This window comes from Schistocerca gregaria, chromosome 5 (assembly GCF_023897955.1).
Source record: "Schistocerca gregaria isolate iqSchGreg1 chromosome 5, iqSchGreg1.2, whole genome shotgun sequence".
NCBI classification, from domain to species: domain Eukaryota; kingdom Metazoa; phylum Arthropoda; class Insecta; order Orthoptera; family Acrididae; genus Schistocerca; species Schistocerca gregaria.
This window is the reverse complement of record NC_064924.1, coordinates 470936350-470951588: the sequence shown is the minus strand read 5'-3', so window position 1 is coordinate 470951588 and position 15239 is coordinate 470936350. Positions and strand designations below refer to the sequence as shown.

The following is a 15239-nucleotide window of genomic DNA, read 5'->3' as shown; positions in this document are numbered from 1 at the left end:
CCCCCCCCCCCCCACACACACACAATAATGTCCACCTTCACATGGCGAATGTGACCAAACAACTCTTACGGGAATTTCACTAGGACGCGTTTGATCATCCTCTGTACAGCTCGGACCTCGCTCCTAGCGACTTTCATCTCTTCTTACACCTAAAATCTGTCCTTGGTGGTCAACAGTTCAACGATGATGATGAGCTGAAGGAACATGTTACCACATGGTTGAATACACAGGTGGCAACCTTCTTTGAAGAAGGAATACAAAAACTTGTGCCATGCTATGACAAGTGCCTACAACATTTCAGAAGCTATGTAGAAAAGTTGTTTAACAGCCTTAGATTTTTTTGCAATAAATACTTTTTCTGTATCTGTGCACATTTGTTTTATACAACCAAATGGAACTTACTTTGTGGACATATCTCATTTGTTGCATGTCACCCATTGCTCGTGACACCTTTGTACAATAAAGTTAAGCATTGTCAATCTGCTTTATAGAAATAAAACTACTACTGTTATTTGCTTGGATTGTTGTATAGCATTCCGAGAATGCAGCATTCCTTAGGCACCCAAAACTAGATGATTGGGCATGACCCTACATATATACCTAAAAAACAACAAGACATTGAAAAATAATTAACGCTCAAAATTCCTCCCAAATTATTTTTCTTCTTAAGTCTTCAAACACTTTACAAGTATGTCATTTTGTAATTATGTTAGCAAGTTGGCTTGAACTTTTCACATTTCATTTTTAAAGTAATTTCAATATGTTCTTGAATTAACTTTCGTGTAAGGTCAATATGTTTCTCACCTCTTGTTATTTTTCCTTTGTAGGTATTCCTAAACATATGTAAGGAAGCTAGACTGTCGATACACAGGTCTGTCAGTTCATTCAAATCTGAAATTCCAAGTTTGTGTCCAAGGCATTGCATCCAACATACATCATTGATCCAAGAGGCAGCAGCTCGGTATTCTGCTTGAGTGGTTGAAACTATCACAAGACGTTTCTTTCAAGCATACCAGGTCCTCCTTGCATAATCAGAACTCTGCTGCTGCACCATCTAGCTGAGATATCACCTCCATAATCACAATCAGCAAAAGCAAGCAGTGTTGAGCCTCCATCAAACTATATACGAACTTTCATAGTTCCTTATGGGTACTGAAAAATGCATTTCACCATTTTCCAGGGACTAACCACTCGTTTGTTACTAAACATGCTTAAGTAATTAAGAGCAAAACTGATATCTTGACAAGATACTGTTGCTAGGTACAGCAGACTCTCAATAGTTTCTCCATAGGCTTCATTCAGTCCTTTCCTATTGTGCATGATTGACAAGATTTTCTTCAACTGTCACCATTACGTACTCTTTATGTGTAGCTACTGGATTCACGTCATCAAGAGTTTCTCTGTATACATAGACTGCTTTACAAAAATTCCCTGTGAACTTATTTTAATTTCCATTCCAAGATATGACATTTGCTTTGAAATATTGTGTCAAATGCACAATACCCAGTGACAGGTTAAGGGGTTTGTTTGCATTTTTTTGGAAGTTCTACAAGACTCCAAGTTTTCAGTTTTATTACAGATTTTCATTCATCAGATATTGCTTTGAATAAATTTTTGTCTTTCAAAGCATTTGAAATAGAATTGTTTTTGACTTCCTCTATCATGCCAAAATTTGCATTATTACTGCTCTGCACAGCCAATTCATAGTCTGTAAGGCTGACAGGCTGTTTAAGGTTTTGTCAGTCACATAGTTTTGAGGGCAAGACTCTACTCAATGTTATGTAACTGGATGACACACTGCACTCTTCAGAGACATCACACAGTGAATCATCAGATATCTGGTTTTCTGCTGGAAGCCAGAATTTGATTTCATTCTTATTTTCTCTTGTAAAAGTCTTTTCTACAGTAACTTCCTCTTTATATTATATTCTTTTTTTCAAATATGACATTATCAATGTCCTTTTCATCAGGCAGGCAGGTTCTGTAAGAAGCCGAGCCCAAATCGTATCCAACAACAGTTCCTTTCTTTGATTTATTTTGTCTTTCTACATTTGTGATCCTCAATCGAAACATAGCAGTCACACTCAAAACTTCTCAGCTTAGTAATATCTCTTTTTTGCCCATACAGCAATTCAGTAGGACTTCTTCCTTTTATTGAACTTCTTCCAGTTTGCGTAATTTATTGCTTTGGCCTAGAGAATCTCATTCAGTTTTCAGTCATGTTGTACTGATGATCAAGCACACTTGACAGCTGTTTCAATTCTTCTGCTCTGCTCAGATATGTACGTATCGGTCCTGATGTGAAAAACTGCAAGTTCATCTATAAGCTTTTTAGTGAGAGCATTCTTGATTCTGGCCTCATTGCCAGACTTTAAACATTTTACTTTCTTCCCAAACTGATTTTCTACCATTTTCATGAATATTTTTAATTTCTGTTGCCTTCAGGAAATAAATAGTTCAAAAATGGGAGAAAAATCATCTCTGAACAACAGAAAATACCTTGCTCCTGTTAATGACATGAGGTTCAGTACACAGAAGCAAAAATAAATTACGTCCATGGTATTTGCAGCAATCATTGTGCTTGTCAAATGAGATTTGTTATTTGTTTACTGCAGGTACAACCAATACATACATATTCATTCCAGTTTTCAATATAATCAATGTCATTTCTTTGTAATACACTTCTCACATATGTGACATCGTAAAGAGTACATGTCAAGTTGCAGAAAGGCACAGTTAAAAGACACTTACATGAAACTTTTGGTCACATACTTCATCAGTAAAAGACAGACACACACCATTCACACACTCAAGCAAGCACACCTCATGCGTACACAACTGGCAACTTGAGGATTTCGGGCCAGAATGCAACTATCATATGGGATGCAAACAGAAATCTGGAAATGGCATAGAAGGGGAAGGGATTGTGTGTACTGGTGGAGATAGAGAGACAAACACTGTCTGTTGATATTCCTACCTGGAGTTTCCTATGTTTGATAAGTAACATTCTGATGTGCTAACTTTTCATGTCACATTTTAATTAAAGTTGTTTGATGTGCTAACTTTTCATGTCACATTTTAATTGAAGTTGTTCTCATAAATTTGTTGAACTCTTTTATACAAAACATTTTCTCCGGCTGTCACTCACAGCAGCCTATTGCCGCAGTTTCCAGATTGTCAGTGGTTTTGAAAACTGAGTTGTTATTTAATTTATTTATTTACACAACAAGTTCTGTAGGACCAAATCTCCAAGGTCATGGAACGTATCACTACATGAAATTATAACATAAAAGCAATAACAGGAAAAATAAAATATTTATGAACCCAACAAAAGTCAAGCCATAAGTTTAAGTAAATGCAATCATCAGTATAACATAAGTATCAGCTTACTTTTTCAAGGAACCCCTCAACAGAATAGAAGATGTGACCCATGAGGAAACTCTTAAGTTTTGATTTGATAGCGCATGTATTACTGCTAAGATTTTTGAATTCTTGTAATAGCTTTTGAAAATTGATGCAGCAGTATACTGCACACCTTTCTGCACAAGAGTTAAGGAAGTTCAATCCAAATGCAAGTTGGATTTCTGCCAAGTACTAACTGAGTGAAAGCTGCTTATTCTTGGGTATAAGCTGATATTATTAACAAGAAATGACAGTAAAGAGTGTATATATTGAGGGTCAATGTCAAAATACCCAACCTAGTGAACAGGGGTCGACAAGAGGTATGCGAACTACGAACACTTATTGCCGAAGCAGCCCTTTTCTGAGCCAAAAATAATCTTTTAGAATAGGAAGAGTTAACACAAAATATAATACCTTACAACATAAGCAAATGAAAATAAGCAAAGTAGACTAATTTTTGTGTTAAACAATCACTTACTTCAGATACCATTTGTATAGTAAAAATGGCAGGATTAAGTCTCTGAACAAGATCCTGAATGTGGGCTTTCCACGACACTTCACTATTTATCTGAACACCTAGAAATTTGAACTGTTCAGTTTCAATAATCATATGCCCATTCTGTGAAATCAAAATGTCAGGTTTTGTTGAATTGTGTGTTACAAACTGTAAATAGTGAGTGTTACTGTGGTTTAGCATTAGTTTATTTCCTACAAGCCATGATCTTATGCCATTAACTGCACTATTTGAAACCTAGCCAATGTTGCACAACATCCTTTACTGCCAAGCTAGTGTCACCAGGAAACAGAAATATTTTAGAACTACCCATACTACTAGAGGGCATATCATTTCTACATCTACATCTACATCTACATGACTACTCTGCTTAAGTGCTTGGCAGAGGGTTCATCGAACCACAATCATACTATCTCTCTACTATTCCACTCCCGAACAGCGAGTGGGGAAAAACGAACACCTAAACCTTTCTGTTCGAGCTCTGATTTCTCTTATTTTATTTTGATGATCATTCCTACCTATGTAGGTTGGGCTCAACAAAATATTTTCGCATTCGGAAGAGAAAGTTGGTGACTGAAATTTTGTAAAAAGGTCTCGCCGCGACGAAAAACGTCTATGCTGTAATGACTTCCATCCCAACTCGTGTATCATATCTGCCACACTCTCTCCCCTATAACGTGATAATACAAAATGAGCTGCCCTTTTTTGCACCCTTTCGATGTCCTCCGTCAATCCCACCTGGTAAGGATCCCACACTGCGCAGCAATATTCTAACAAAGGATGAACGAGTGTAGTGTAAGCTGTCTCTTTAGTGGACTTGTTGCATCTTCTAAGTGTCCTGCCAATGAAACGCAACCTTTGGCTCGCCTTCCCGACAATATTATCTATGTGGTCCTTCCAACTGAAGTTGTTCGTAATTTTAACACCCAAGTACTTAGTTGAATTGACAGCCTTGAGAATTGTACTATTTATCGAGTAATCGAATTCCAACGGATTTCTTTTGGAACTCATGTGGATCATCTCACACTTTTCGTTATTTAGCGTCAACTGCCACCTGACACACCATACAGCAATCTTTTCTAAATCGCTTTGCAACTGATGCTGGTCATCGAATGACCTTACTAGATGGTAAATTACAGCGTCATTTGTGAACAATCTAAGAGAACTGCTCAGATTGTCACCCAGGTCATTTATATAGATCAGGAACAGCAGAGGTCCCAGGACGCTTCCCTGGGGAACACCTGATATCACTTCAGTTTTACTCGATGATTTGCTGTCTATTACTACGAACTGCGACCTTCCTGACAGGAAATCACGAATCCAGTCGCACAACTGAGACGATACCCCATAGCTCCGCAGCTTGATTAGAAGTCGCTTGTGAGGAACGGTGTCAAAAGCTTTCTGGAAATCTAGAAATACGGAATCAACTTGAGATCCCCTGTCGATAGCGGCCATTACTTCGTGCGAATAAAGAGCTAGCTGCATTGCACAAGAGCGATGTTTTCTGAAGCCATGCTGATTACATGTCAATAGATCGTTCCCTTCGAGGTGATTCATAATGTTTGAATACAGCATATGCTCCAAAACCCTACTGCAGACCGACGTCAATGATATAGGTCTGTAGTTAAATGGATTACTCCTACTACCCTTCTTGAACACTGGTGCGACCTGCGCAATTTTCCAATCTGTAGGTACAGATCTATTGGTGAGCGAGCGGTTGTATATGAGTGCTAAGTAGGGAGCTATAGTATCAGCGTAATCTGAAAGGAACCTAATCGGTATACAATCTGGACCTGAAGACTTGCCCGTATCAAGCGATTTGAGTTGCTTCGCAACCCCTAAGGTATCTACTTATAAGAAACTCATGCTAGCAGATGTTCGTGTTTCAAATTCTGGAATATTCCATTCGTCTTCCCTGGTGAAGGAATTTCGGAAAACTGCGTTCAATAACTCCGCTTTAGCGGCGCAGTCGTCGATAACAGTACCATCGGCACTGTGCAGCGAAGGTATTGACTGCGTCTTGCCGCTTGTGTACTTTACATATGACCAGAATTTCTTCGGATTTTCTACCAAATTTCGAGACAATGTTTCGTTGTGGAACCTATTAAAGGCATCTCGCATCGAAGTACGTGCCAAATTTCGCGCGTCTGTAAGTTTTAGCCCATCTTCGGGATTTCGCGTTCTTCTGAACTTCGCATGCTTTTTCCGTTGCCTCTGCAACAGCGTTCGGACCTTTTTTGTGTACCACGGGGGATCCGTTCCATCTCTTACCAATTTATGAGGTATGAATATCTCAATTGCTGTTGCTACTATATCTTTGAATTTGAGCCATATCTCGTCTACATTCGCATAGTCAGTTCGGAAGGAATGGAAATTGTCTTTCAGGAAGGCTTCTAGTGACACTTTATCCGCTTTTTTAAATAAAATTATTTTGCGTTTGTTTCTGATGGATTTGGAAGAAATGGTATTGAGCCTAGCTACAACTACCTTGTGATCACTAATCCCTGTATCAGTCATGATGCTCTCTATCAGCTCTGGATTGTTTGTGGCTAAGAGGTCAAGTGTGTTTTCGCAACCATTTACAATTCGCATGGGTTCATGGACTAACTGCTCGAAATAATTTTCGGAGAAAGCATTTAGGACAATCTTGGAAGACGTTTTCTGCCTACCACCGGTTTTGAACAAGTATTTTTGCCAACATACTGAGGGTAGGTTGAAGTCCCCACCAACTATAACCGTATGAGTGGGGTATTTATTTGTTACGAGACTCAAACTTTCTCTGAACTGTTCCGCAACTGTATCATCGGAGTCTGGGGGTCGGTAGAAGGAGCCAATTATTAACTTAATTCGGCTGTTAAGTATAACCTCCACCCATACCAATTCGCACGGAGTATCTACTTCGACTTCACTACAAGATAAACCACTACTGACAGACACAAACACTCCACCACCAATTATGCCTAATCTATCTTTCCTGAACACCGTCTGAGACTTCGTAAAAATTTCTGCAGAACTTATTTCAGGCTTTAGCCAGCTTTCTGTACCTATAACGATATCAGCTTCTGTGCTTTCTATTAGCACTTGAAGCTCAGGGACTTTTCCAGTGCAACTACAACAATTTACAACTATAATTCCGACTGTTCCTTGATCCAAGCACGTCCTGTAATTGCCATGCACCCTTTGACATTGCAGCCCACCCTGTACTTTCCCGAGGCCTTCTAACCTAAAAAACCGCCCAGTCCACGCTACACAGCCTCCGCTACCCGTGTAGTCGCCAGCTGAGTGTAGTGAACTCCTGACCTATTCAGCGGAACCCGAAACCTCACCACCCTATGGCGCAAGTCAAGGAATCTGCAGCCAACACGGTCGCAAAACCGTCTGAGCCTCTGATTCAGACCCTCCACCCGGCTCTGCCCCAAAGGTCCGCAGTCGGTTCTGTCAACGGTGCTGCAGATGGTGAGCTCTGCCTTCATCTCGTAAGCAAGACCGGCAGCCTTCACCAAATCAGATAGCCGCTGGAATCCAGAGAGAATTTCCTCAGATCCAAAGCGACACACGTCATTAGTGCCGACATGTGCCACCACCTGCAGCTGGCTGCACCCTGTGCTCTTCATGGCATCCGGAAGGACCCTTTCCACATCAGGAATGACTCCTCCCGGAATGCACACGGAGTGCACACTGGATTTCTTCCCCTCCTTAGCCGCCGTATCCCTAAGGGGCCCCATTACGTGCCTAACATTGGCGCTCCCAACTACCAGTAAGCCCACCCTCTGCGATTGCCCGGACCTTGAAGGCTGAGAATGATCCTCTGAAACAGGGAAGGCAGCTGCATCTGGCTCAGCCAGAGACAGTGCCTGAAACCGGTTTGTCAGACGCACTGGGGAGGCTTTCTGATCAGCCTCTGGGGACGCCTTTCACTCCCTACCACGCCTAGGAACGACCTCCCAATCAACCACAGGCGAGGGCTCAGCCCCACTGTGGGCAGCAACCGGGGCAACCACAGCGGCAGACCGATCTGGGGACAGACGGGATGAGGTTGACATCCCCGTGATACCCAAGTCCGGCTCCCCACAGTGGTGCCCATTGGCAACAGCCTCAAGCTGCGCGACCGAAGTCAGCACCGATTGCAGCTGTGAGCGAAGGGATGCCAAGTCAGCCCTCATCCGAACACAGCAATCGCAGTCCCTGTCCATTCTAATCGATGTTGAACAACAGTTACTGAAACACGAGTCCGTGCCTAGATAACGCAAGCGAAACACGCAAAGAACGTATCAACTAACCTGTACAAATGCCTAACGACTGCGCTACAATCTGCTGAATTTACGATTACAGTAATTAAAACTCGAAATTGCACCTCCTATACGAAACTCACATGCAATTTAAATAAGAATCTACCAAGTAAACACTAAAGCGCGATGCTACCACTGTCAAATACTATAACACGCCCGAAATATATGAATTAAACAATGCAAGTACCCAAAAACATGCAAAGAAATTAATTAAACTATCTAACAAGTAAGCTAGGGTTATATGACTTGCTGCTGCAGCTGCTTATCCAACGGCGGCAGGGAGCACAATGGCTGTGACCAACCGACACTGGCTGTGCAAAACAAAAACAGAAGACAGACGACTACGCGAATTTATACTATTCAGGTACTAAGGCGCGATGCTACAACCCTCAAATACTATAATACGCCCGAAATATATGAATTAAACAATGCAAGTACCCAAAAACATCCAAAGAAATTAATTAAACTATCTAACAAATAAGTAAGCTAGGGTTATACGACTTGCTGCTGCAGCTGCTTATCCAATGGCGGCATAAATAAAGAACAGAAAAGGCACCAAGACTGCAATTGCAGTCTATAACCCTTACCTATTACTTTAGTAACAGAAAATAAATCAAAGTTTATATTTGAAACAAAGGAAAATCCAGGATGGAATGTAACAGTATTATGAGAAGGAATGTTGCTACTCACCATATAGTGGAGGTGCCAAGTTGCAGATAGGCACAACAAAAAGACTCACAATTAAGCTTTCGGCCATTGGCCTTCGTCAACAATGAAGGCCAACAATAGACACACATATGCACACACAAACACACATGAAAACCCAACTCACATACAAGACTACAGTCTCAGGCAATTGTGATTTCAGTTGCCTGAGACTGCAGTCACGTGTGTGAGTTGTGTTTGCATGTGTGTTTGTGTGTGCATATGTGTGTCTATTGATGATGAAGGCCAATAGCCAAAAGCTTTAACTGTGAGAATCTTTTCATTGTGCTTATCTGTGACTCAGTATCTCTGCTATGTAGTGAGTAGCAACTTCCCTTCTCATAATATTGTTAAAGTTTATATTTGGTACATATAAAACATTCTACAGAACTAAGTCATACCACTGTACTCCATCAAAAGCCTCTAATTCAATGTCTCCCACTCTAGTTCCTTCTAATTCAGTAGCATCAGCAACAAACACTTTCGTACACTGATCTAATTTTACATAATTTATTAACCAATCCTTTCTAAATGTCATGTGTTGCATGGTGCCACAGTCTTGGTAGCAAGAGTTTTCTCAATTACACTGAAAATTTATGTCATTTAGCAAACTTTTTTCAGTCACACTGCAAATTTACACCATTTATATTGGCAATAGTTAATTCTACAGTGACTCCTACTTTTCATTTGAAACCTTTTGATTCTTTGCTGTCAGTTTTTGCACTTGTCTCATTTCTGTCTAATGTTACATTTGGACATTCCTTGGCAGAATGGCACCTTTGTTTGCAGTTACTACATGAATAATTGTCTCTACAATATGCTAAATATTTGGCACATGGTTTATTTCTACAATGTTTCTTTACATGCCCTTTTCTGCTGCATTTAAAACATTGAACTGTACATTTTTCCTGCTGACTTGCTTCGACAAAGTAATAATTTTGTTTTTAGATGAAGGGGTTTGGAAGATGTTTCACTGTTCTGCATCATTTAATCTACCTACTTCCAGATGAAAAATCGAACAACGGAAACTCTGCATTGGCATATTAACAACATAGAGAAAAGACAGATCACTAATCATCATATAGATGACAAACTGCATTGAAGACAAGCACAATGGAAAGACTCTTACACATAGCATTTGGCCAAAGCCTTCTTCAGTCAAGGAAACAGACACACACACACACACACACACACACACACACACACACACACACACACACACACACACACACACACAAAAAAGCACACCTCACGAACATATGAATGCCTATTCCAGTTGCTCAGACTGGAATGCATTCCTTCAATGATGAAGGCTTTGCCCAGAGATACGGGTAAGTGTCTTTTCATTGGACTTGTGTACAACTAAATGTGCCATCTTAATGGTGAGTAGCAACCCATCTTTTCCTTACATTGTTCCATGTGCAAACTTTCAAATAATATGTAAAGATTTTTGTCAGATACTGCTACATTATTCCATATAGTATGAAAGTGATGAAGTTTCGTTAGTAACATTCCAAGAATCCATATATAATCCAGCTCTTTTTCACAGCTTCACTCTCTGAGGGCAAATCTTCCATGTTTTCTTGAATCTATGTACAGTTTGGAATGGCTGACTTACTAGTATTGTATTTGTAACTAAAGATATTTCTCTGCAAACCTGTAACTGTTAAATTGGATTTCTTGTCATACTAGTGTTTCTAATTTTTTAAACATTTGACAACCACATTTGCAATTTGCTATATTGCTGGCTATGTTGTTCCTGACATTCAAATCTATAAAGATTTGTGCATCAAGATCTTTCTCAATCCAATACTTCACATTTTGTTCAGTTTCTCCTCCTTTTTGTGTAGCCTCCTGTCTAGTAGCTACTGAATACAACTTTTTTTACTGTAATGCTAAGTGTTGTGTAAACTGACTTTTCCATAATGATCCTCTGACCACTGTTCCAACAATGACTTAACAGAAGCCACTGATAACACACATATTTACTATCTGCAAACTTAAAACATAGAACTGACTCTTCTGACTTTGACTGATGGGTCAACAAAATAATTCAATGACTTTCATTCACAGAAACTAATGTGTCGGCTGATGCTACTTCCGACTATATGCTGAAATGCAATGACCTGTTTATGTGCTCCTTTATAATAAACAACAAATAGTTGCATTTCCAATTTTCTAATCACATGTATCTGGGCTCATAACCTCCTAATAAATTCTTGATTTAATGATAAGTAACTATTTTGTTATATTTGAAGAAGTACACTTGAATGTAACTTATTCACTTACAATTCGCTTGAACAAGAAACAACAGACAACTGACTGCAAAAAGTGTAATAACTATGTATGGCATTATTAAAAAATAAATAAATACATTGAACATATATAAAAGCCCCTTGCACAACAAATAACAACTAGACATAGAAAAAAAATAATTAACTCTAAACAGTTCACTGTGGTGGAGAGAAATATTTCTTAAGAGGTTATGAGCCCAGACACATGCAATTAGAAAACTGGAAATGTAACTATTATAAAGGAGCACATAAACAGGTCAGTGACACATTGTATATTAGCATATAGTCAGAAGTAGCATCAGCCGGCCCATTAGTTTCAGTGAATGAAAGTCATGGAATTATTTTGTTGACCATCAGTCAGAGTCAGAAAAGTCAGTTATATGCTTTAAGTTCACATATAGTAAATTTGTGTATTATCATTGGATTCTATTAGAACTATGATATTTAGAAGTATAACAATGCACAGCACTGCATGCACAGGAGCATGTATCCATGTGTTGTGCTAATTAAGTAGCTACCCATTACACAATGTGTGTATCATCCTACAAATTTAATAATTTTTAACATGGTTTACATTCACCTATGTTCTTCCTCAGGGTACAAGCTGTCTCCATACCAAATTTCACTGAAACTCATTCAGCAGTTTAGTCATGAAAATGTAGCAGATAGAGTTGGTTTCTCATTTAATAATACTACTATGGAAATAGAGATTCAACATTTTGAGGATTGTACAAGCATTGTATCCAGCAGGTTGAATTGTTTTACATAGAATGAATCAACAAATAAAAGCATTTTCACAAATGTGACAAAGTTCACAAGTCAAACAGTAAATATTTTCCATAATTCACCTAATATTCTTCAGATTAATATATATCTACTACTACACAATTTCTAAAGTAGCCAATATTCTCTCCTGAGATTCAAGCTATCTTCATACCACATTTCATCAAAATTGGTTCACCAGTTTAGTCATGAAAAGGTATTGGACAAACACACTTTTGGATTTATAAAATTAAAATGAATTAGTTAAAATTGAGTTGACTTACAAGTAAGTTTTGGTTGCATCTCTGGAATGGGTCCACCAATTGGTATTTGAAGAGGTGTAATGTCAAATGCTGTCATATCATCTTCACCACCACCTTCGTCATCATAATTAATAATATTTTCTCTTACATCATCGTCTGGTTCAGGATACTTGATACGAGCTTCACGTCGGCGATTGTATACGACAAACACAAGTACCAGTACTAAAAATAAGTAGATCATATTATTTACTGAAAACTTTACTTTCTTACTGAACTATAAATAATAAAATCATAATTTTGAGGGCATACAGAGCAATGTGATTCCAATAAAACATAAGTCAATATTACAATTATGATATTCATCAAGTTTATGGCAAACAAATCATATGAAACAGAGGGTATTTCCAATATTTGCATAAGTGTGTGATGCCCATCTTAAGCATTTCGCAATGCACACAACATCTATATGTGAAAAAGTGGGTTGCCTGAAAAAAAAATTAAAGAGTAAAAGGTATCTTAATTTTCTTTGCCAGCTCTGCACTAAGCTCTTCATACTATCTGAATAATAATGAGAGCTAAAATGGAATGGCCATTTCAGCTGGCCTCAAGTAAAAATCATGATGCTTTTCCTTTCAGTTCTCTTTTCGTTCTGAAATCTGACACCTTAGCTAGTGGTTGTATCTCAGTTTTTTATACGACCTTCATTTAGCAATTCAAGTAAGATGGGAGTCATGGTCTGTTATTTATTTAGTCATTGTTCAGACCTTCCAGCTGGCAAAATAAATTAGAATTTACTTGCATAGTTCTTGAATTAATTTCACAATGCCACTAAAGCACCAAATGCAATAAAAAACTCTGGATATTAAAGACAGAAATAGTTGTCAACAGGGTGCTTTAATTTGTGATCGTTATGGACATTCAGTTGATCAGCCAGAAATGAAAAACTTCTTGGTAATTGAATTTTATATAAAATACATAGTTCTGTTTCTTAAACAACAAGCAGAAACACATTCCATCAAACAATTATAAACACCATTCATGCATTAGTTAAACAATACAAATTGTACCCCAAGAATATTAAATACTTATGTCAACTTGTTTTGAAGTGCTATAACTTCTAATAAATATTTTTTTCTGTTAAAACATTCATAACAAATATTCAAACATGACTTACTACATATTTACTAACCAAGTTAACACAAGCTTTTGTTATTATAAGATGGCCATGCAAACATCAAAGATATTAGTAGAAACACAAGGAACAGAAGAACTACAGAAATATTATTTTATTGGCAGCCACCTCAAACACTCTTGTTATTCCAATTTCTTGAAAGTAAAAGGTCTCTTGGCATTTTTGCACCATCGGTACTGATTAAAAGTAATCTCTTTACAGTCCTGAAGGAGTGTGGAACCTTGCTATCAGTATCTTTTGCCATATTAAGATGCTGACTGACTGCAGTTTTAGCATAAAATTTGGTTAGTTGTTCTGGTACTATAACTTTGCATCTCACACTTTTATATTACTTTTCTTTAATATACCACAGTGTGTGTGTCTTCTTTAACTATACATTAACAGTAAAATAAATCGAAGCCTGAAGTGAAGTTAATGTGTGTCTGGATCCTGCGAACAATGAAAAGTATTACCTACCAACTATGGCTTCAACTTACTCATAGTAAGATATTTATTAACTCTCATTCACTTGCAACAATTTTCAACAAAGTTTGGATCACGAATGATAGATGGAAAATGAACTGTGCTGTGAGAAAGGACTCAGCTAATAATAACAAGGAACTTTCAAGAAAAAGCTAAGAAATAGTCTTCTCAGACATAAAGTTCAACATGGAAACAAGGGATGACCATGACAGTAAAAAATGCCAAGTGTACATAAAGAGAGACATAGTTATATTCATTATTACCTGAAGAGTGGACATAAAAGGAAAGGACCACAAGTGGTATCTCAGTAGACATTTTAAAAATTCCAGAAATACATAAAAAGTTAAAACCAAATAAGCAATACAATTTTGTAGGAGTTACTGCAGATAAATAATTACACAGTGATGATAATGATGCCTCTTGCACCAAGAAGTGTTGCCATTACTGAGGATAAGGATGTCCTGATGTACAGTAGTAAACACATCCTTCTCAACTGGAACTTTCTCCAGTTGCTTAAAGACAGCTAAGTACCTCCTCCATTCAAATGGGGTCACTGATAATGCAACCAACTATTAACCAGTATCCTAAATCAGAGTTTTCTCAAAAATAATTGAAAGGATTTTCTGTAGTAGGCTTCAAAGGTACATCATGAAAAGTTCATCATCAATTTAGTAGATCCAAGACAACATCCAGTGCTATGCATGAATATTTGGAAACTCTTTTTAAAGCACTGGATGACAGAAAATATGCTGCTGGTATTTTTCTAGATCTGCCAAAAACATTTGACATGACTGGCCATAGTATCTACAAATTAGCCACAAAGTTGTAAGAGGCCTCCCAAATAAGTAGATAAGGCCTTACCTAGAATATAGGCAGCAAATGATGATACTAAGGCAGGATAAAAGCAATGAATTTGCTATTACAACAACAGCTCATCTATTCCATAAATATTCAATTAAGTATGGAGTACACTCTGTCTTAGGGCCTTTGCTGTTTCTTCTTTACACTAATGATATAAATGGCTTTAATAAAGCAAAAAAGAAAAAAAATATTTGCAGATGACACCAGCATTTTACTTACAGTTGTAGATAAACTGTGTATGAAATGAGCAGTGGATACTTCAATGTTTTCGATTATTAGCAGTAAGATAACAATAAACAAAGAAAAAAATTGTTATGAGTTTTCTCTCCTCCCAGTTTCTACAAGCATTCCATCCACTGACAACATATTACTTAAATCAGTCACCAAAACTAAGTTTTAAATTTATGGTTGCAAAAAAATTTAAAATAGGACTAATGTGGCAGCTCTTCGAACACAGATTTCAGAAGCTTGTCACGGTCCTTGTGTGCTAATCAA

The 15239-nt window shown here is 37.9% G+C and overlaps 1 protein-coding gene across 1 annotated transcript in view; it reads right to left on the bottom strand.

The window, feature by feature from the left end:
• LOC126273386 (neural-cadherin) overlaps positions 1-15239 on the bottom strand; it is a 432448-nt gene that overhangs the window by 53015 nt on the left and 364194 nt on the right. The window contains exon 25 of the mRNA XM_049976939.1: positions 12251-12451. Coding sequence (XP_049832896.1) covers positions 12251-12451 — 201 coding nt within the window. The remainder of the gene's footprint in view (positions 1-12250; positions 12452-15239) is intronic.